The sequence below is a fragment of the Scyliorhinus canicula genome, chromosome 14 (assembly GCF_902713615.1).
Source record: "Scyliorhinus canicula chromosome 14, sScyCan1.1, whole genome shotgun sequence".
NCBI classification, from domain to species: Eukaryota; Metazoa; Chordata; class Chondrichthyes; order Carcharhiniformes; family Scyliorhinidae; genus Scyliorhinus; species Scyliorhinus canicula.
In genome coordinates this window covers 8,365,205-8,387,394 of record NC_052159.1, presented here as the reverse complement: position 1 = coordinate 8,387,394, position 22,190 = coordinate 8,365,205, and the positions used below count along the sequence as shown (strand labels likewise).

Below are 22,190 nucleotides of genomic sequence, written 5' to 3'. Positions count from 1 at the left end.
GGGGGTTCTCCGCCGCTGCTGCTGTCCCCACCCCTTAACGTGGGAGTGGATTCCCCCCCCACCCCACCCTTACATTGGATTACATCGAACCGCATGGTAGCACAATGGTTATCACTGTTAACTTCACAGCACCAGGGTCCCGGGTTCAATTCCCAGCTTGGGTCACTGTGCGGAGTCTGCACATTCTCCCCGTGACTGCGTGGGTTTCCGCCGGGTGCTCCGGTTTCCTCCCACAAGTCCCGAAAGGCGTGCTTGTTAGGTGGATTGGACATTCTGAATTCTCCCTCTGTGTCCCCGAACAGGCGCCAGTGTGGTGATTAGGGGATTTTCACAGTAACTTCATTGCAGTGTTAATGTCAGCCTACTTGTGACAATAATAAAGATAATTATTAATCTGAAACGCAGAAACAGACGATTCAGCGGAACTGGTCTGGGTTGGTGTTTAAGCACCACACAAGCCTCCGACTACCCTCCACACCCACTCTTTATTTTACTTAGAGCCTCCATTCAGCGGCCTTTAAAATACGCTGAAGGTTTAACTATTTTGTGGCCTTGACCCCCTCTATCTCTCTTGTTTCTTCCAAAGCTCCCACAACCCACTGAGATCTCTGCGCTACTCTACTTCCAGCCTCTTGAGCATCTGCGAATGTATTCGCTTCACGTTCGAGGGCCGTGCCTTCAGCTACTTGGACCCTGAAGTCTGCGGTTCCCACCCCTAAAGCTGTCTGCCTCTCTCTCCCACTTTGAGACATAGCTCTTTGACCATGGTTATGATGACCTGACCTTAATATCTCGCTACGTGTCTCAGCGTTGCATTTTGCCTGCCAATGCAGTGGTGCAACCTTTTCATTATGTTAATGAAGCTATATAAATTCTAGTTGCTAGTCATGTGCGCTCTCTCAGACCGCTCCCTGCATCGTACCAGGATGTGCCTTTTGTTAGCTTAGCATAGGGAAGCCGGCCAAGTTATTTATTGAAAGGAGCGTTTGAGTTCCTGGATGAAACTAAATTTGTGTGTTTTCCCAGTCAGAGCTGTGAATTTATTGCTTTATTTTTAAAGAGTGTGGCCCATTATCTCCGTCACCAGAGAGGTGATGGGAGACGAGCCAATTAGCAACCCACGTCCCCTCCATGCATCTCCTAGCAACCAGCCATAGACCAACCAGGGCTCTTGATGAATCTGGTTGGGCGAATTCCAGGAGGATTGATCACATGACCCTCCAGCTCCACCAGCCCCGACCCCTGGCTTCTGCCATTGACTGTCCAACAAGCCAATCATCACGGTGCACCGTTTTTCCCACAACCAATTAAAAAGCGAGGAGAGGCTCCGATTCCTGATTGGCCGATCCTGGTTCATCAGTCATACTCCCACTTCTGATCGTTCCTGTCGCCCCCCCCCTTCCTATTTTTGTTTCCAGTGTTCTGCTCACAGAGGTGTCCCGGAGGTTAATGTTTGTTCTGGATTATCCTGGTTGAGGCCTGGGATGTGCTCTGCTGCTTGACTGAGCCACGGGGATTATCCAAACTCCAAAGGCTTTAATGTCTTGTAAAGTCTCCTTGGTTTTTGGCACTTGTGATCAGAGTCAATGCAGAGAGATAACGAGAGCAGCAGATACCTGGTAACCCTACCACCTGGAAGTTCCCCCTCAAGTAACTCACCACCCTGACTTGGAAATATATCGCCGTTCCTTCACTGTTGCTGGGGCAACACCCTGGAACTCCCTCCCTAACAGCATAGTGGGTGTACCTACACCTCCGGGACTGCAGCAGTTCAAGAAGGCAGCTCATCACCACCTTCTGAAGGGCAACTAGGAATGGGCAATAAATGCTGGCCTAACCAGTGACGCCCACATCCTGTACATGAATTTAAAAATAAAACTAACCTCAGGCTGGCTGCTTTCTACTGTGTCTGCCTTTGAACCACTGTCCTTGGCACTCAAACATAGGAGGACTATTCAGCCCCTCCATTCTGTTCCATCATGGATCAGTTTTAAGTCCTGCCACATCGAGACTGCACCGGTCTCTGGGAAAGAACATCCGACTTAGGCCCACACCTTCATCCTATCCCGTAACCCAGCAACTCCACCTAACCTACCCCAAGGGCAATTGAGTATGGCCAATCCACCTAACCTGCACATCTTTGGACCTGTAGGCAGGTTGGTAAGGGTGAGGTAAAGCATGTTTTTCCCCTTTATTGGTCCTCACACCCTGTCGCAGAGCCAGTCTTGCAGCTATGTTCTTTAGGAGCTGGCCTGTTCGGTCAGTAGTGATGCCACCAAGCCCCCCCCCCCAACGAGAGTATATTCGGTGCTCTTGCCAGCTTCAGTGCTCCCTCTAAGTGCTGGTCAATGTGTAGGTGTGCTGAACCATCAGTCGAGGAAAGATGGTAACCAGAAGGAGCTTTCCTTGCCCATGTTTAACCTGAAGCTATGAGACTTGATGGGGTCCAGAGTTGATGTTGAGGATTCCCAGGGCAACTCCATCCCAACTGTATCCCACTGTGCCTCCACCTCTGCTGGGTCTGTCCTGCCGGTGATACCCAGGAATGATGATGGTGGTGTCTGGGACATTATATATAAGGCATGACTCCGTGAGTATGACTACCTCAGACCGTTGCACAACTAGTCTGTGAGCCAGCTCTCCCAGTTTTGGCACAGGCCCTACACTGTTAATAAGGATCAACCGGGCTGCTGGGTCAACCGGGTTGACCTTTCCATTGTCGTGCAGAGGTCTGATGCCAGATGATCTGTCCTGTTTAATTCCTTTTTATGAGCTTTAGTGGTTTACTACAACCGAGCGGCTTGCTCGGCCATTTCGGAAGGCAATCAAGAGTCAACCCCATTGCTGTGGGGTCTGGAGTCACATGTAGGCCAGACCAGGTAAGGACGCCACCAGATGGGGTTTTTACGACAATCGACAATGGTTTCATGGTCACTCTGACCCAAGACTAGCTTTTTAGTTCTATATTTTTATTGATTGAATTTAAATCCCACCAGCTGTCATGGTGTGCTCCCTCTTTATTATTCTTTTCATGTATTCTGCCAAATCCTCTGACCTGCTCTTAACCTTGGCGGGAATTGTGGCTTTTTCTTGTAATTTTATACCATCTTTAACTTCCTTAGTGAGGCACAATTGGTACGTCCTTCCTTCGAGATTCATTTTTTCTTATTGGAATGTTCTTAGCTGAGCGTTTATGTAGCTTCTCCTTAAATGCCTGCCCCTGCCTCGTACTTAATCATCCCTTAACCTTGATTTCCCAGGAAATTTTAGCCAGCTCTGTCATCACGCCCTCATAATTTCCCTTATTTAAGTTTAAAATGCTAATCTTGGGTCCATTCTTCTCGCCCTTGAGCTGAATGTGAAATTCAATCCTGTTATGATCACTGTTGGCCTTTACTATGACGCCTTTAATTAATCCTATCCCATTGCGCGTTATCAGATCTAGAATAGCCTGCTTCCCGGTTGACTACAGAACGTGTTGCTTTACTGCAAACATTTAATAAACTCATCGTTCAGGCTATCTTTGCCGATCTGAGTAGTCTGATTTGTAGTGGATTAAAGCCCTCCAGAATAATAGTCTTGGGAAATGTCAACAAAGAACTCTATTGAACCTGCACAACCAGATGCTCCTGTTTTTGTTGGCTAACCTGCAGCAGCAGATCTGTCAAATCAAAGCAGTCCAACAGAGGGGAGTTGTTAAGCTCTGTGTCGGCTGTCGTCTGTTTTTCTTTCAGTTGGAAGAACAGGCGCTTTTTAAAAAACTTCAGACCATGACAGTTATACAAACTTTATCCACCTTTCAAGAGTGCTTACAGTATCTCTCACTGTCAGTTAAAACCCTTTTTGGTTATCTGCCCTTCTGGGGTTCAATATCACACTGTGTTTTATGGTGCTCCTCAGCAGTCCTTTGGGACGTTCCATTATGATAAAGGTGCTACATAAACATGAATTGTTGTTGTGTTATCAACGGAGATGGTAGCCTCCAACTTTAAAGAACAAAGAAAAGTACAGCACAGGAACAGGGCCTTCGGCCCTCCAAGCCTGTGCCGACCATGCTGCCCGTCTAAACTAAAATCTTCTACACTTCCGGGTTCCGTATCCCTCTATTCCCATCCTATTCATGTATTTGTCAAGATGCCCCTTAAACGTCACTATCGTCCCTGCTTCCACCACCTCCTCCGGCAGCGAGTTCCAGGCACCCACTACACTCTGTGTAAAAAAAACTTGCCTCGTACATCTCCTCTAAACCTTGCCCCTTGCACCTTAAACCTATGCCCCCGAGTAATTGACCCCTCTACCCTGGGAAAAAGCCTCTGACTATTCAAAGTGGGATGTTTGCTTTTTCTGTCCCCTCAAGATATTTTTCACTGAGTTTTCCTTTCATGGTTGTAAATTTGGATGATGTCTGGTGGGATCTAAACCCGAATGGTTCCATGGTAGGCCTTTGGCTGCCGAGTGGGATGGTAGGCCTAAACCTTTCGATCAGTAAAACCCGATCCTCCAACTTAGACCGGCAAAGTGGTTAGCACTGCTGACTTACTTCACCAGGGACCTGGGTTCGATTCCGACCTTGGGTCACTGTCTTGTGTGGAGTCTGCACGTTCTCCCCATGTCTGCGTGGGTTGCCTCCGGGTGCTCCGGTTTCCTCCCACAGTTCAAAAATCTGCAAGTTAGGTGGATTGGGCATGATAAATCAGCCCTTGGTGTCCAAAGATGGGTTTCACGGGCTGGGGCTGAGGTAGGGTGCTCTTTCGAAGGGTCCGTGCAGACTCGTTGAGCCGGACGGCCTATTTCTGCACTGTCGGGATTCTATGCTTTCCTGCATTAAATGATGCTCTCTAGAGCAAGCACAGCAAGGCGGGCTTGCTTGTCTGGAGACAAAGGGGGATTAGTCAGAGCATGGGCGGTATTCCCCCCACCCCCCCCCCCCCCCCCGCCCCACGCCCTGACACTCGCACGCGATTCTCCCACTCCTCCAAAACCAGCGGCGTGAGAATCGTGCCGGGCTGCTCGGAGAATACCTCCTTCTGCGGCCGGCCCCAGAACCCTGGCGCTATGTTGGTGAGGGGCCGGCGCGCGTAAGAAGTTTCCCGCGCATGTGCAGGAATGAACTGCCCCAACTGCACATGCGCGGGTTGGCGCCTCGCTCATTTGCCGCCGTGTAAGGAGGCTGGAGTGGCGTGAACCGCTCCAGCGCCGTGCTGGCCCCCTATGGGGGCCAGAATAGGTCACGTCCGGGCCCTGTTCGCGCTGTTGTGAAACGCGACGGCGTTCACGACGGCACGGGCACTTAGTCCCGGGAGCAGAGAATACTGCCCCATATCTCCTCCTCCCTTCGCCGCTTGCCCGTGCCGCACCTCCAGTCCCTCCCCTTGCCCCTCCACCGCCTGCTGACAGTGGGATCCAAAGGAAGGCCTGGGATAGACATTGATAGTCAAATTCCCCCAATGGCATCAAAACGGTTCTGACCGAAACGCGGGGGTGGGAGAGTTGTTTTTTAAATGGTCTGTTTCCCCATTGCAGATGGCGACTGGGTAGCATGAGGACCTATAACCCGGAACAGATTATGCTGAGCGCAGCTGTCCGCAGGTCGAGCAAGGATGTCAATATAATGAAAGAGAAACTCATCTTTGCAGGTACGGTGCAGCCCTGCTTGCATCTTTAACTCATCAAGGTGAGATCAATCATTTCCTTAGTCTAGGAGGCAATCGGGGCCGGGCAGTGATGCTGGTCGAGCCAGCGACGCCCACATCCCATGAACAAATATTTTGTTTAAAAAAAAAAAAAAGAAATAAGAACAGAGAATGTTGGAAGTGCTCAGCAGCACCTGTGGCGAGAGGAGAAAAAAACAGGATTAACGTTTTGAGTGTCCTTGCGAAGAAGGACTTGCAATGTGAAGTTGGGTTCACTCCCCACAGGCGCTGCCCGACCTCCTGAGTATTTCCAGCATTTTCTGTCCTTATTTCCAGTTCTCCAGCATCCGCAGTATCTTCGTCAAAAGAACTGGGGCGGGTGCAGTGGAGATTTACCACGGTGCTGCCTGGGGGCTGGAGGGTCGGAGCGATGAGGAGAGATTGGTGTAGGCCGGACCTGTTTTCCTTGGAGCAGCGAAGGCTAAGAGGGGATCTGATAGAGACATGTAAGATTATGAGGGACATTGATAGGGGCGAGGGGGGGGGGGGGGGGGGGGCCAGGAAGACACATTTTCCATCAGTCGAGGGGGTCAATAACCAGCGGACATAGATTGAAGGTAAGGGGTGAAGGGCTAAGAGGGGCGTTGAGGAGAAACCTTTTCACCCAGAGGGTGGTGGGAGTCTGGAACTCGCTGCCTGAAAGGGTGGTGGAGGCAGAGACCCTCGTCACATTTAGGAAGTATTTAGATAGTCGCTTGCGCTGCAGAAACTATGGACTAAGTGTTGGAAGATGGGATTAGTGTAATCAGATCTTTGATGACCAACATGGACACGGTGGGCCGAATGGCCTCCTTTTATGCTGCCAACGTCTTTGAATCTGTGAAAAGAAATTGATATGGCTTTCGGAGTGTGTGGGGTTGGGGCGGGGGCACGGGTGGTTGGGCAGTTGAGGTTACAAGTCATACTGCTTGCTTGCAAATTTAAACAAAGGCTTCAGTTAAAGCGAGTTCTTGCTCTTCAATCAGTAACTGGATCTTCAGGTAATAATGGCTACCCTTTGCTGCTCAGGCTGACTAAACTGAGCAGTCTCACCTGTACTGAGGAAAGCAGGTAAGGACTGGCACCATAGGGCCCAGATCCTCCGGATGTGTGCCCCTTCCGACCTGCTCTCTTTACGGAGTAACACCAGCGAAGAAGATGAGGACTGTGTGCTTGCTCCTCCATTCAATGAGATCACGGCAGGTCTTCTACCTCAACTCTATCTTCCTGCCATATCCGCATATTCCCCGATTCCTTCAAAGCCCCCAAAATATCTCAGTCCTGAATATGTTCAACAACTGAGCTCTCTAGGGTAGGGGAGTTCCAAAAATTCACAAACCTCTGAGTGAAGAAATTTATTCTCCTCGATCCTGGATGGCCTTGCCATCCATCAATTAATGACCACGTAAAGGCTTCACCCCACCACCACTGGTGTTAACCCAGAGACGGGCGAGGGGAGCATGGCAAGCTGACCTGTGCCGTGTTGCTTGTCTGTTTAAGGCAAGGGGGTTGGGGAGGGAGTAACGTTCAAAGATGTTTGATTGAGGGCGGAGTGGGGTGTGGTGTCATGGGTTAATCGAATACGGTAATGAGTGATGTAAGAGCGATATCAGAATTCATGAGCCAACTTTAATAATCTTTATTATTGAATAATAATAATCTTTATTCGTGTCACAAGTAGGCTGACATTAACACTGTAATAAAGTTACTGTGAAAATCCCCCAGTTGCCACATTCCGGCACCTCTTTGGGTACACAGAGGGAGAGTTCAGAATGTCCAAATTCACCTAACAGCACGTCTTTCGGGACCTGTGGGAGGAAACCGGAGGAACCCCCCGCAGACACGGGGAGAACGTGCAGACTCCGCACAGACAGTGGCCAAAGCCAGGAATCGAACTCGGGACCCTGGTGCTGTGAAGCAGCAGTGCTAACCACTGTGCCAACAAACAGTTTCACATACCTGACACTGAAATCGCTGGTTTTGTCCAGTCGGACGTTTCCAACTCGAACCTGAGATTTAATTCTCGGCTCCAAAGTACCAAAAAACTGCTAAATAAACCTGAGCATTTGAATGCCATTTACCACCCCACCCACTAAAACTTATTTGCTGATCTGGGCGCGCTGTGTTAGCATAGATATGCGAAGGCAGTTTTAAAGAAATACGATAAATAATATTCCTGTCGTCAGCATAATAAATGACTGAAATCAGACAATGCACTCATTAACCGTGCACCAGCCATCCATGTTTTTCAGGCATGATCTAATTTGATTGGCCAGCCGATTTTGGTGGGCAAGGCTTCTATCCTTCGGGTCCTTGATCCTGGGATAAGACCCACTGATGGGCTGTCGGATGCCTGAGCGGCACTTACTGTGGTGGACCTTCCCAGACAGGAGATGGAGGTCTTGCTGACTCTCCAGCTGGTGGGCAAGACCCCCATGGCCTCCATTACCACCCAGGAGATCTGGTTTTCCTCTCCACGGATAGGGCCCGTCCTGCTGAGCGTTTCCAAGATTTTCTTTTTTTCCTTTCCGTTTTCCAGCCCCTGCAGAGTTTCGCGTTTGCACAAAGCTCCGGTATTCTTTCCCTGAATCTCTCCACGTCATACACCTCCTTTAAAACGATGATTAAATTGTATATCTTTGACCAATTTATTGGCTTCCAATCCTAATATCTCCTTTTGTTGCTCTGTCAGGTTTCACTTGATAATACTTGCCAAGAAGTACATTGGAATGTTTCAGCATCTCAGGATCAAACAATCCCTACAGTCCATTCATCCCAGCTTGTTCTGCACCGATCCTTCGAAACAGCACCCTATCTTGGCCCTGTCTCTGTAACCTCACTTAACGTTTGGACACTAAGGGGCAGTTTAGCATGGCCAATCCACCTAACCTGCACATCTTTGGACTGTGGGAGGAAACCGGAGAACCCGGAGGAAACCCACGCAGACGCGGGGAGAACGTGCAAACTCCACGCAGACAGTGACCTGAGGCCGGAATTGAACCCGGGTCCTTGGCGCTGTGAGGCAGCAGTGCTAAACGCTGTGCCGCCGTGCCACCTTAAAAATGCCCTGTTGAAGCAAGTTGGTTTTATTGTTGTTGGGCTGTGAATATTGGCCATCTTTCCCTTATTATACAGGCACATGGACTCGAGAGAGCATGATTAATAAGCTTTATTAATAAAACTCATCAGTACAATCAATTACATACAGCGGTTAAATTACTGGATTAGTAATTCCAAGACCCGTAATAATGATCCAGAGTTACGAGTTCAAACCCCACCATGGCACAGAGGAATTTAAATCTTAATTTCTTAATAAACCTGGACTAAAAAGCCAATCTCGCTAATGGTGACCTAGAAGCTGCCGGGCTATCGTTTAAACACCATCTGCTTTGCTAATATCCTTTAGGGAAGGAAATCATTGCTATTATTATCTGTTTGCTTTGCAGACAAGACCCATGAGTGATTGTGATAGCCTCCACTTCCTTCTCGCCGACAGATATTTAGTACAGAGTCCTCTTCCCCTTTAACACTTCCCCCCCCCCCCCCCCCCCACTGATTCCCAGAGGTTGTCCCTGCTAATCCAGCATTTAATATCTATTCTAACATTCTCCTGAAAGCTGTGACCTGTATCGCTCTGATTCTGAAACTGATTGAATCCCCTTTAAAGAAAAAAAGATTTGCATTTCTGTGGCACCTTTCCTGACCCTGCAAGAAAGAAATAGTAGCAGGAACAGGCCATTTGTCCTCTCCAGCCTGCTCAGCCAGTCACCCCCTGACTACCCAAAGCCTCTCCACCATCCATCTGTGATGGAACACTCTCCATTTGCCTGGATGAGTGTAGCTTCAGTAACACTCAAGGCAACATTTGACTGAGTATGGCATCGAGTAGCTCTAGCAAAACTGGAGTCAGTGGGAATCGGTGGGGTGGGGGGGGTGGGGGTGGGGAGGGGGGGGGGGAACTCTCCGCTGGTTGGAGTCATAACTGGCACAAAGGATGATGGTTGTGGTAACTGGAGGTCAGTTACCTCAACTCCAGGACATCACTGCAGGAGTTCCTCAGGGTAGTGTCCTAGGCCCCAACCATCTTCAGCTGCTTCATCAATGACCTCCCTTCCATCATAAGGTCAGAAGTGGAGATGTTCACTGATGACTACACAATATTAAACACCATTTGCGACTTTTCGGATACTGAAGCAGTCCATGTACAAATAGTCATAGATGTTTACAGCATGAGAAACGGGCCCTTCGGCCCAGCTTGTCCATGCCGCCCAGTTTCTATCACTAAGCTAGTCCCACTTGCCCTCATTTGGCCCACATTCCTCTGTACCCACCCTGCCCATGTAACTGTCTGTTTTTTAAAGGAAAAATTGTACCTGCCTCTCCCACTGCCTCTGGCAGCCCGTTCCAGATGCTCACCACCTTCTGTGGAGAAACTTCCCCCCTGGTCTCTTTTGTATCTCTCCCCTCTCACCTTAAACCTATGATCTCTAGTTCTAGACTCCCCTACCTTTGGGAAAAGATGTTGACTATTTACCTTATCTATGCTCCTCATTATTTTATAGACCTCTATAAGATCACCCCTAAGCCTCCTACACTCCAGGGAAAAAGTCCCAGCCTATCCAGCCTCTCCTTATAGTTCAGACCATCAAGTCCTGGTAGCATCCTTGTAAATCTCTTCTGCATTCTTTCTAGTTTAACAATATCTTTCCTATAATAGGGTGACCAGAACTGAACACAGTATTCCATGTGTCGTCTTACCAATGTCTTGTACAGCAAGACCCAGACAATATCCAGGCTTGGGCTGACAAGTGGCAAGTTACATTCGCGCCGCACAAATGCCAGGCAATGACCATCTCCAACATAAGAGGATCGATCCATCTCCCCTTGACATTCAATGACATTAGTGCCACTGAATCCCCCACAATCAACGTCCTCGGGATCCCCATTGAACAGAAACCGAACACACTGGCCTACAAGCACACATCAGAGGCGAGGAATCCTGTGGTGAGAAACTCACCTCCTGACCTCCCGAAAGCCTGTCCACCATCTACAAGGCACAAGTCAGGAGTGTGATGGAATACTCTCCACTTGCCTGGATGAGTGCGACTCTAACAAGGATAGGTTCTTTGAGAGGGGGGGTGAGAGAGGAGGGGGTGCTGGTTTCTCAGTTATGTGGAGAGACTGGACAAGCTGGGATTGCTTTATTTAGAGCAAAGAAGATTAGGGGAGGTTTAACAGAGGAGACACAGTGGCAAGGTGGTCATGGAACTGGGCTAGTAGCCCAGAGGCCCAGGCTAATGCTGTGAATGGCCATCGATCAAATCCCACCATGATTTTTGAATGTGAATTCAAACAATGGTTATGGACTAGGGCTTAGAAACCCCAAAGTATATTATGAAATCCATCTGACCTACAACCTTTATGTTAAATTTGGCTAGGATGAGCACGAGAGACTTCCCTTCAGGTGCAATTCAACAGTCTTCCCAGACACTTTACTCAAAACAAGCTTTATTCTAAGGACTTTGTTAACGTGTATATAAACACACTGCAAAATTTTTTATCAATTACAAACATAAAGACACCACCCAGCTACAGTCATCTATGTATAACACTTAATGAATTCCCCCTTAACTGTTCCAATTCAAAAATAAAACCCACTATCGAAAACCTCTGTTCAAGGGCGTGGCCCAGCACACTGTATTCTCACTTGACTAAGACTGGTCTTGGTCCCTGTGTTTCTTTTTTAAATAAATTTAGAGTACCCAATTATTTTATTTTATTTTCCAATTAAGGGCCAATTTAGCGTGGCCAATCCACCTACCCTGCACATCTTTTGGGTTGTGGGGGCGAAACCCACGCAGACACGGGGAGAACGTGCAAACTCCACATGGACAGTGACCCAGGGCCGGGATTCGAACCCGGGTCCTCGGGCGCCGCAGGCAACAATGCCAGCCACTGTGCCACCGTGCTGCCCAGTCCCTGTGATTCTTATCTGGTTTTCAACCATCAAGATTCAAATTCCTGTTTGGAAAGCAATCATATCTCCAAAGCCACCACCAAGGTGATTTTTACTGGGACAGATATTTAAAATGAAAATAGAGGGAGACAGGCCAAAATACTTCTGTTCTCTCTCTCTCTCTCTCTGCAGTCCAAACTGAAAGCGAAAGTTTAAAAAATCCTCACCGCTCAGCTCCACCCACAAAATGACATCACTGAAGCCGTGTGATGAGACAAGATTCTTTCTGAAAGGGACCCCCCCCATGACACGATAAAATCTGGAATGGAAAAGCCAGTGTCCGGTCATGGTGACCACGACACTCTCACCAAGCGCGCCTGGTTCAATTAAAAGTAAAATGCGGCCAATGCTGGAAATCTGAAATAAAAACGGGAAAAAGTACTGGATCAACTCAGCAGGTCTGTCAGCGTGTGTGAGACAGAAACCGAGCTAGTATTTGGGGTCTAAATAACTCTTTGGAGGGGGGAGGGGGGGGGGGAGGGGGGGGGGCGGTTGGCGGGGTAGATACGTTAACTCTGTTTCTCTCCGCAAGTGCAGCCAGGCTCACTAATGTCCTTCAGGGAAGGAGATCAGTCGTCCTTATATAGACATAGAATTTACAGTGCAGAAGGAGGCCATTCGGCCCATCGAGTCTGCACCGGCTCTTGGAAAGAGCACCCTACCCAAGCCCACACCTCCACCCTATCCCCATAACCCAGTAACCCCACCCAACACTAAGGGCAATTTTGGACACTAAGGGAAATTTAGCATGGCCAATCCATCTAACCTGCACATCTTTGGACTGTGGGAGGAAACAGGAGCACCCGGAGGAAACCCACGCACACACGGGGAGGATGTGCAGACTCTGCACAGATAGTGACCCAAGCTGGAATCGAACCTGGGGCCCTGGAGCTGTGAAGCGATTGTGCTATCCACAATGCTACCGTGCTGCCCCTTGTCTGGCCTCTTGAAGTGGCCCAGTGAGCCACTCAGTCCGAGGGCAGTTAGGGACAGGAAAGAAACTGCTGACCCTGCCAGCGACCAGCTGACATCTTATGAAATGGAGGTTTCAAAGGAGAAAGCGAAAGTCAGGAGTTGAAGGGAGGTTATTTGTCGGGAAGTGGTGCGGGAGGTAGGTTGTTAAAATTTGCAGAGGATACCAAAATGTTGGGTGGGTGCTAATAACGAGGGACTCAGCACCACATAAGCAGGTTCTAGAATCACAGGTCACAGCCACTGGTGCGGGCGGTCACCATGGATCAGTGGTGGTACCATGGGAAAATAGGGAGGGTTAGTGGTAGGAAGGACGTCTGGCTGTTAAATCACTCCTCAAACCCAAATAAAAGGATAGTTGATAGGAGATGATCGACTGGCATTGTGACAGCCCCGTGTGACATGGGAAAAGCCAGAAGGTAACCCATTGACAGGCCACAAAGGGGATGGATCAGTGGCAAGTTGCAACATTGCAAATAGTTTGTTTTTCTTCGAAGGGATGAGGTCGTCACTTATTCCTCTGAAGAGATGAATCATTATTAGGTAGAAAAACAGAAACGTGAGAGTGGATTGAGAAAGCATTAACAATGCCAAAGCAAGCTGATACGATCACAGTTATTGTACATGAAAGCCAGGAATTCAATTCTAGAGAAACAATCAGGCCATAAGAATTTCTGGTGAAATTCTCGATTGGATCACGCTTGGAGGATTGTGTGTGATGCTCCGCCCCCTCCAAAGTGGCGTACTCTCGGAGTACGCTGTGCCACGGTCTCTGGCCATTGCCTGAGGCCCGCCCCCCCCCCCAATACTCCGCACCCGACCGGCCGAGTTCCCGACAGTGTGGGTTGCATGTGGTCTCCCCCGTCGGGAACTTGGTGTGGCGGCTGTGGACTCAGTCCAGTGCCGCCACAGTCGGGGGAGGGCTGATCCGCGGGCAAGGGGGTACATTATTCGGGGCTGGGGGAACTGTGTGGGGGGGGGGGGCCACAGACGCGGACCCAGCAATTCCCCGGGGTGTATCGGCAGCTAGAGCCGGGCGCCCGACACTGCCGTCCTGCTAGCCCACAGCAAAACGGGGAATTGGTGGCAGTTTTACGCCAGTTTTCCTGGTGTAAAAGGCTTGATGCCTATATGTGGGAGAGGGGGATGTGAAGTATGGGAGCAGGAGGAATGTGATTGGCGACTTGTGTGGAGCATAAGCATGAACATACGAATTATGGGCAGGAGTAGGCCACTCGGCCCCTCGAGCCTGCTTCACCATTCAATAAGATCATGACTGAAACAGATACTCCTGACAGGTATTAATCTAATTCCTTTGTGACAGTTCCTCTGGAGTCACATTCCAAACACTCCTATAGGCAGTGCTTTCCAGATCACAACTCCGTGGATTAAATAATAACCTCACCAATTATCTCTTATTTTCAATTCTGGTCCCAATGGCTACACAGCAAAAGTACTTCTTTGTTATTAAAGTGTATTGGCATGGGCAGCACGGTGACCTAGTGGTTAGCACTGCTGCCTCACGGCGCTGAGGTCCCAGGTTCGATCCTGGCTCTGGGTCACTGTCCGTGTGGAGTTTGCACATTCTCCCCGTGTCTGCGTGGGCTTCGCCCCCACAACCCAAAGATGTGCAATGTAGGCAATTTGGCCATGCTAAATTGCCCCTTAATTGGAAAAAATAATTGGGTAATTTAAATGTATTTTTTTTAAAAAAGGGTATTGGCACATGCTAATGTTGTGAAAGGTCCTTTAGAATTTGAAGTTGTTAGCCTTCCTCCATCTGTGTTACACTTCCTTCCACCCTAATACCTCACCTGGCCTCACTATCCTCCCCTCTCCCTCCAGCCCGGCCCGGCCTCCCCACCTTTCCCCTCTGCTGCTTTCTTCTCTGCCTCAACACATTGGGCCTTTAACTATCCTGATGGATTTTGCCTGGTGCTTACTCAGTGCGGTCTTGGATTGGGTCAGCACTAACCTCCTGTTTGTCCTCTGTTGCAGAGATCAACAACGGCATGGCCAGTTCCGAAGATGGCTCCTTCTGCTCTGAGAGCGGCTTTGATGGGTTTACGCACGAGACCGTCAGCCCCCTGGCCCAACGTGGGGCGAAGATGCGGATCAACTGAGAGGCTGCCGCGGTCTTTGCACTTCTCCCTTTTGTGATGTCCGATTTCGGGAGCAAATCCATCGGCCACCACCCCCCACCCTCTCTCTCCACCCAGCCCACTCTGCCACCCACCTCCCCAATTTCCCCTCTTGCCGCGGAGATCATGGATTGCGATTTCGCTGCGAACGAACTTGAGATCGTGACGGCAGTGAGCTGACGGGGTGGGGTAAGGGGTGTTGGGGGAAGAGGCCTCAGACTAGTGTTGTGCATGTGAAGAAAGAGGTCATTGCCCCTCCCTGCCACCGAAACAAACCCTCGGGAACCTACCCCGTTGCATCTCCAAAGTGAGTCGAGCGCAAACGGGGGAATGGGATGGGGGCCGGTGGGAAGCGAATGCAGGAAACTCTCTGATGCCTGCTGCTTGCCAGTTCAATAGCTCCTTGCTCTTGTGGAGAGATCTGTGGAATTTGGTCTTTTCTTGTTTTTTTCCCATCCATTTCAAGTTGGGTGGTTGTATGTTCAGTTTACATTTTGTGGGTATGTGAAATTACATTTAAATATATATATGAAAGAATAACGTTTCTACTTGGTGGAAAATATTCCGAGATGCACACAGTGTTTCTTTGGTTCATATCTGTACTGAATAGCCCTGATAATTTGCAGGTGACTTAATGGACTATTTATCCTAAGCAAGTTTCCTGGTGAATCTACGGTCAACAACCCTGGTTGCTCGTGTTCTTGGAGGTTTCATGATGTGAACTCTTTCTTCCAATCACCCCACTCGCTCGCCCTTCCCTTTTTTTAAATACAGTCTCCAATATTTCCTTAATTAATAGATTCAAAGACGACTGGAAAATGCATTCTTTTTAATTGCCCCTCCTCCCTGGGCTTTGCTCACAGCTTTGCTCTGGAGGTCGATCTTCAATTCTGACAGAGTCCAGGAAATTCCTGGAGGTTAACATCCTTAATGCGAGTGGTGTCTTACTCCGAGGTAGCAGTACTACAGAAGAGCACTGCTGTGTTTTATTCCAACGTCTGGGAACTGTCTAACTTCAACTATTTTCCACCCTGGGAAGAAGCAATAAGATTCAGCAAGATGTATTCAGAATCAAAATGGCGCACATATTGTTAAAACACTGATTCCTTTATGCTCCTTCTAGACTCGCTCTGCTGGTATAAGTGTGTATGGTAACCTTAAGTGGACAAAATGCACAATGGAATTTTCAATACACTATATCCCTCCCTCCTTGGTAAATGAGTCGTAGCGTATTTCTATTGTTTGTTTCCAAAAGTGTGAACAATAAACTTTAAGCATAACTTGAATGTTTAACTTCACCTATGCACACATTTGAATTAATGTAACACTGCACTCAGTCATATACAGTGGGATAAAAGATTTGTTCACCAACTGACTTTGTAACATGACCGCTTAATTATGGTGGCTGTTCCCCTCAAGTAGGATAGCATTTAACATCAGGTCTGGTTTCCTTTAACTCATTCTTCATCTTCATCTGAGATGTCGATGTCTGCATGGTTCTAATGCTTACGAATGTTGTTTTCAGTGCTTTGAAGAATGATGCATTTTGTGTAATCATTTGTGAACTGTGCTTAATCATTGATCCTTGTGTGTTGGTCACAACAAAATGGTTGGATGTCATGGGGGTTTGTCTGCTCTCCAGCATGACCATCATGTCTCGCAAGCAATTTATCTCCTGGCTTCAATGTTGTAACTCTGGATTTCATACTTCACTCTGCATTCACTCTCATTCGATCTTTCTGTTCTCGATCGCGTTCGTGTTCACGTTGGTCATTTGTTCTGTGGGTAGCGCAGGAAGACGGGTCTGCACAGGATGTGCAAAGATGACCGAGCTTGAGGCTTTCCAGTGATTGAGCGAGGAGTTGCTCTGCAATTGTGAAGAAAGTGATACAACTCTGGCTCCACTGTAGCTTTTTTTTCCCAAGATACAGGTACATACATGATTTCTCCATGAGTTCCTGGCCAATGGGATGTGATATTTTGATGAGCGACCCCAAGTAGTTCACACATTAGCTGCACTCATTACTTGTGAATAAGGCTCCATTGTCACTTCTCACCCTTTTGAGGAATTCCAAATAAAGCAAAAAGGTGGTCACGCTTTGGGATGACTGCTTTCCGTGACGTAGATCCAGCTATTTCCATGACTTGTAACTAGGTATAGTCGTCAGCGACAAGCGCGTGTTCACCTGTGTGCAAATCTGTAAAATCAATGCGCTAATTTCAATCCATGGTCAAGGTGGTAGTTCAGACACCTTGAGAGGATCACAAAGATTTGATATTGTTGTTAATATGGCAAGCACTGTTGATTTTGTGTTCTACCATGTGATCACTTCTGCGGATCCTTTCACGAAGGAGTTTTGACCATTCCATGGTGACCTTCATCTGCTGTCTCGACAACACATTCCCTCGATGATTGTGGAATGACAGGGCAGTTGTTTTGTAACGTGAGCTTTGGTGTGGTGGAACAGTGAGCTCATTTCGAACATCATGGAAGACCTTGTAGCACGTGAGAGGTTTCGTTTTGTATGACGCCCTCTCTAATCCATTTTTCCAGTTTGTCACCCAAGAGATTTATTATCGGAAGAAAAAAACTTAAACAGTCTTAAAAAACACAGCCCCTCCCCCCGCACCCCCCAAAAGCCTTGGTCAGAACACACCAGTAAACTACTTGCCAACACTCCCTCATAGATTTGTAATGATTAAAGTCGAGTAACATTGCTGAAATCAACTATTGCTGTTACTTTAATAAAGCTTTATGACACAACTCCTCACACACTTTCAGGCTGCTGTGGAAATCCAAGAAAGTTCAGAAACCAGCTGCTCTCTGAAACCTTGGCTGTGAATCTCCGGCCACGTTGGGCTCTCGCTTGACCACAACGTGGCCGGGGAAGTCCTCCACTCAGCCTCCCTGCCTCTCGGGATTTCCCGAAGTCCGGCGAGATATCGAAGTTGGGACCCTGCCTCAAATGGGCGGGACCAAATGACGTCATGAAAGTAGGGTCGTAAACGTAACCTACTTAGCCTGCGCGGAATCCACCAGCCTCCCTTAATGATTTGGCCTCCCCTGGGAGGCTGGCAGCCGGGCGCTGATCAGTGCCGGTCCACACACACGTGGATCAGGTGGAACGACACCCGGCAGGTCTCCAGGGTGGTCAAGGTAAGTGCTGGATGGGTCCCTGGCCCTCCCTCTGGAACATTGGCACCATGGCACTGCCCAGCTGGCACCTTGGCACTGCAACCCTGACACTGCCAAGGTACTCAGATGGCACTGCCAAGCCAGCAGGAGCACTGCAAGGATGCAGTGGATGAGTGCCAGGTGGCCCTGCTAAGGGCTAGGGGGGACCATGGCCTTGAAATGAGGGTGGGGGGTGGGGGAGTTAAAGGACGGGGGCGTGCAGGGTAGGTACATAGGGCCTCCAGGGGGGTGGGGGGTGCTAGAGGGAGTGGATGCTGTAAGTGGGGTTAGGGGGGCCTGAAGAGAGGGGACTCTATTGCGAGGTTTCCTTACTTGGGAGGTGTGGAGTAGTGTCCATGTGTGTGTGGGGGACCTACAAACGCATTTAGAGATCGGGGCACCCTTTCAAAATGGTGGCCCGATCTCTCAGTTCAGCTCACCAGTGCAAAAAAAATTCTAAGTGTGGGCTAAAGTGGTTGAGAAACTCCCCAGGGCTCAAACACATGACTAAATATCATTGAATAGCGGTGGGGAACTCCCGCCACAAATTAACTTTTAGGGCGAATCGGGCCCAAACACTTTTCTGGGGTGGTATTCTCCCCCCCCCCCCCCCCCCCAACCAGGTGGGAGAATCGCCGGGGCGCCGTGCGAATGGCGCCTCGCCGCTCCGACCCCCGCACGCGAATCTCTCCCCCCTCCCCCACCCTGAAACCAGCACCGCGCAAATCGTGCCGGGCTGCTCGGAGAATTGCCGCAAACGACGAGCAGCAATTCTCCAGCCCGGATGGGCCGAGTGTAAACGGCCGAGTCCCGCCGGGGCCATCCACACCTGGTCGCTGCCGGCGGGTACTCGTCGCGAAAGCTTGGGGGGCGGCCTATGGGGGGGGGGGGGGAGCCCTCGGATGGGATCTGGCCCACATTCGGGGCTCACCGATCAGCAGGCCGGCCTCTCTCTCTTCCCCCCCCCCCCCCCCCGGGGCTACTTCCTTCTGCGGCCAGCCCCAGAACCCCGGCGCCATGTTGGTAAGGGGCCGGAGCGCTCCGCGAGGTTACTTCGCATGCACTAGTTGGCGCCAGCTCAACTGCTCAAGGGACCTAAGGCACCGCGTCTTTTACACAGCGCCGGGTCTCTGACGCCACGCCGAGGCCCCGCCCCTGTAAATCGTGCAACGCCCCTGCTAGCCCCACGGAGGGGGGGGGGGGAATAGGGGTCTGGGGACAGGCGCAAACGCCGGAGTAAAACACTCCGGATTTTACTCCGGCGTCGGCACTTAGACTCCCGTTGGGAGAATCCCACCCCCAGTCTGTGGATGGCTGCCTCAGATTTCATACCTCTCAGTACAAAGCTGGCCGCGGGATATTTCCCCACACGGCCTCCACAACTCAGATCAACATCTTTCCTTAAATATCCTTTACCCCCTTTATCTGCAATTCTATTGTCTTCAGCACCTCTTTTATCTCAAACTTTTCCAAAATGTGTAAAAATCATTCACGTTTCCCCATTGCCTCCACTTTCGGGTCAAATAAAATTTAATAAACTTTAATTGTTTACTGATGAAACCTTTACAAGTTGTAAAAGTCCCTTGAATGCCCATTTGAGATTTAACAGCTGAAAACCCATGTCTTATCTATCTCCTAATGCAAATTTTAAAAACTCAAACCTATTTGTAAATCCACATCACAATAGTGTTTCATTGCAAATGCATACATCTAGCACCTTTTCTCTTTTATCTTTCAACTCTCCCAGACAAGCTGTCTCTATTACCCTTCCCCACCTTAATTAGATCATGTACCCAGGCACACAGCCTTCTTTACAGAACACCAGCATAATCCCAAAATATTTTCAATCCATCATCACACATCATACGTCGTTCCAATGCCTCATCTTGTTTTGTTGTGCTTTGATGTTAACCAGGTGACTTTGGTGTCGGGTTTAGGTTTACGTAGTTGAAATGTTGTTCAACAACCTTTTCTTTGTGACTAATAGGACCGACGGGTGGCAAAGGACATTGCGAAGGTTAGTCAGCAGGGTTGAACTTGCCTGGCTGATGCTGAACATGGAACTTGTACTCTTGTACTATCTAAGTCTCTATTTGAGTCGGTATTTGCTATGTGGATTGTTGAACAAGTTTGTTAGTAGTCTCTGATTGGTTGTTGCTTCAAACACACAAACAAGTAGAGATGATAATGTAAGATGCCTCGTGATTAAGAGCACTTTGCTCTCTCTGAGGATAATGGGGCTCTACAGGTGTTAGCAATATCTTGCCATCGCAACAATTGATGGTTTCCCTGGCTTATCTTCATCTAAGACAGTCGTTCTGGCATCCACAATTAGCTGGGTAGGTTTTATTGCATTTCTGTAACTTGGAACCCCTGTTTGATCTGGTGTCCAGCCTGTTTGAGTAACATGTTCCACTCCCACTTAGTGGCCTCTTTTGTCAGATTGCCTGGGGGGATAGATGGCGTAGCGAGGGAAGGAATAAAGTGACCACAGTGCGTTATGAGTCCTAATACACTGCAGAATTCCTGCACGTTTGTAGGACCTTGGCATTTGCAAAGGTTTCAACCTCCCACGGATCAGGTGAGACCCCTTCACTGCTCAGCATGCGGCTGAAAAGCGAGGGCACATTCTCGAAGACGTAGGTATGCTTGTAGGGATGTCCCAATTTCACTTTCCATATGACTGCAGATGGGAATAACATGACCTTGATGGTCAGTGTGTTATCAAGTCTTTGCAGTGCAGATTCAATCATGCGCTGAAATGCGTCAGCTGCTGAATTTCTTCCCACGTTGAGCTTGCGTCTAAGGTGATTGGTGAATGATGGGTTGAGGTCAAGTTTAACAAGGTGTTTTGTACCAGTCACTTCCTCGATGATTGTAACCTGGGGGTTATCATTGATCAGAAACTGAACTGGACTAGCCACATTAATACTGTGGCTACCAGGGCAGGTCAAAGGCTAGGAATCCTGCGGTGAGGAATTCACCTCCTGACCCCCCTCCAACGCCTGTACACCATCTACAAGGCGCAAGTCAGCAAGTCAGGAGCCTGTTGGTTTTCTCTGGTTTCCTCCCACAAGTCGCGAAAAACGTGCTTGTTAGGTGAATTGGACATTCTGAATTCTCCCTCTGTGTACCCGAATAGGCGCCGGAATGTGAAGACTGGGGGATTTTTCACAGTAACTTCATTGCAGTGTTAACTCTACTTGTGACAACAATAAAGATTATTATTAATATTGGCTGGCTGAGTGCAGCTCCATCAACACTCAAGAAACTTGACACTATCCAGGACAAAGCAGCCCGCTTGATTGCTCCCCCGGTCCACAAATATTCAAACCCTCCACCACCGACGAATGGTGCCAGCCATGTGTACCATCTACAAGATGCAGTGCAGTCACTCACCAAGGTTCCTTAGACAGCACTTTCCAAACCCATGACCACTACCATCTAGAAGCTTCCCCTCCATTCACCATTCTAACTTGGAAACATATCGTCGTTCGTTCACTGTCACTGGTTCAAAATCCTGTGACTCCCTCTCTAACAGCACACTAGGTGTACCTACATCTCGTCGACTGCAGCGGTTCAAGATCATCGTATGGTTGTTTTGGTGACTGCATATCAATGCCGATTCTAATCTGGTTCTTACCTTTCGGCTTTCCTGATTGCTCGTATGGATGATGCCCAAGGGGTTGATGGTGAAGTTCTCCCTGACATGAACTGTTGTTTTTTTCCATTGATTTACAACCAAGGGAACTTTGAGGGTCTACGTGCGGTGCGGTTTGCATTTAACACCTTTCGGTTTGTTGATACCAGTGAAGCAGTCACCGTGCAGAACAGGAATGCCGTTGGTTCACGGTGGAACCGCGTCAGTGACTGCACTTGTGCAGATCTGGTGCCACATTCTCCAGATATGGCATATAATTCACCATTCACACCGTTCATCCTGGTGTCTTTGAGTGAGATTCTTTTCGAGCAGTCAGAAGTCTTGCAACACCAGGTTAAAGTCCAACATGTTTGTTTCAAACACAAGCTTTCGGAGCACTGCTCCTTCCTCAGGTGAATGAAGAGGTATGATCCAGAAACATATATACAGACAAATTCAAAGATGCCAGACAATGCTTAGAATGCGAGCATTTGCAGGGGCAGCACGGTAGCATAGTGGTTAGCACAATTGCTTCACAGCTCCAGGGTCCCAGGTTCGATTTTGGCTTGGGTCA

General features: G+C 48.9%; 1 protein-coding gene across 4 annotated transcripts in view; it reads left to right on the top strand.

Moving 5' to 3' along the window:
- gdpd5b (glycerophosphodiester phosphodiesterase domain containing 5b) overlaps nucleotides 1-16,099 on the top strand; it is a 256,227-nt gene extending 240,128 nt beyond the window's left edge. For 3 of the 4 annotated variants that reach the window (XM_038818004.1, XM_038818002.1, XM_038818003.1), the window contains 2 exons: nucleotides 5,524-5,636; nucleotides 14,659-16,099. In XM_038818004.1, the coding sequence (XP_038673932.1) occupies nucleotides 5,524-5,636; nucleotides 14,659-14,783 (238 nt within the window). In that variant the 3' untranslated portion in view covers nucleotides 14,784-16,099. Of the gene's footprint in view, nucleotides 1-5,523; nucleotides 5,675-14,658 lie in introns of all 4 variants that reach the window. The other variant, XM_038818005.1, reaches the window with a different exon arrangement.
- Nucleotides 16,100-22,190: the final 6,091 nt, after the last annotated feature.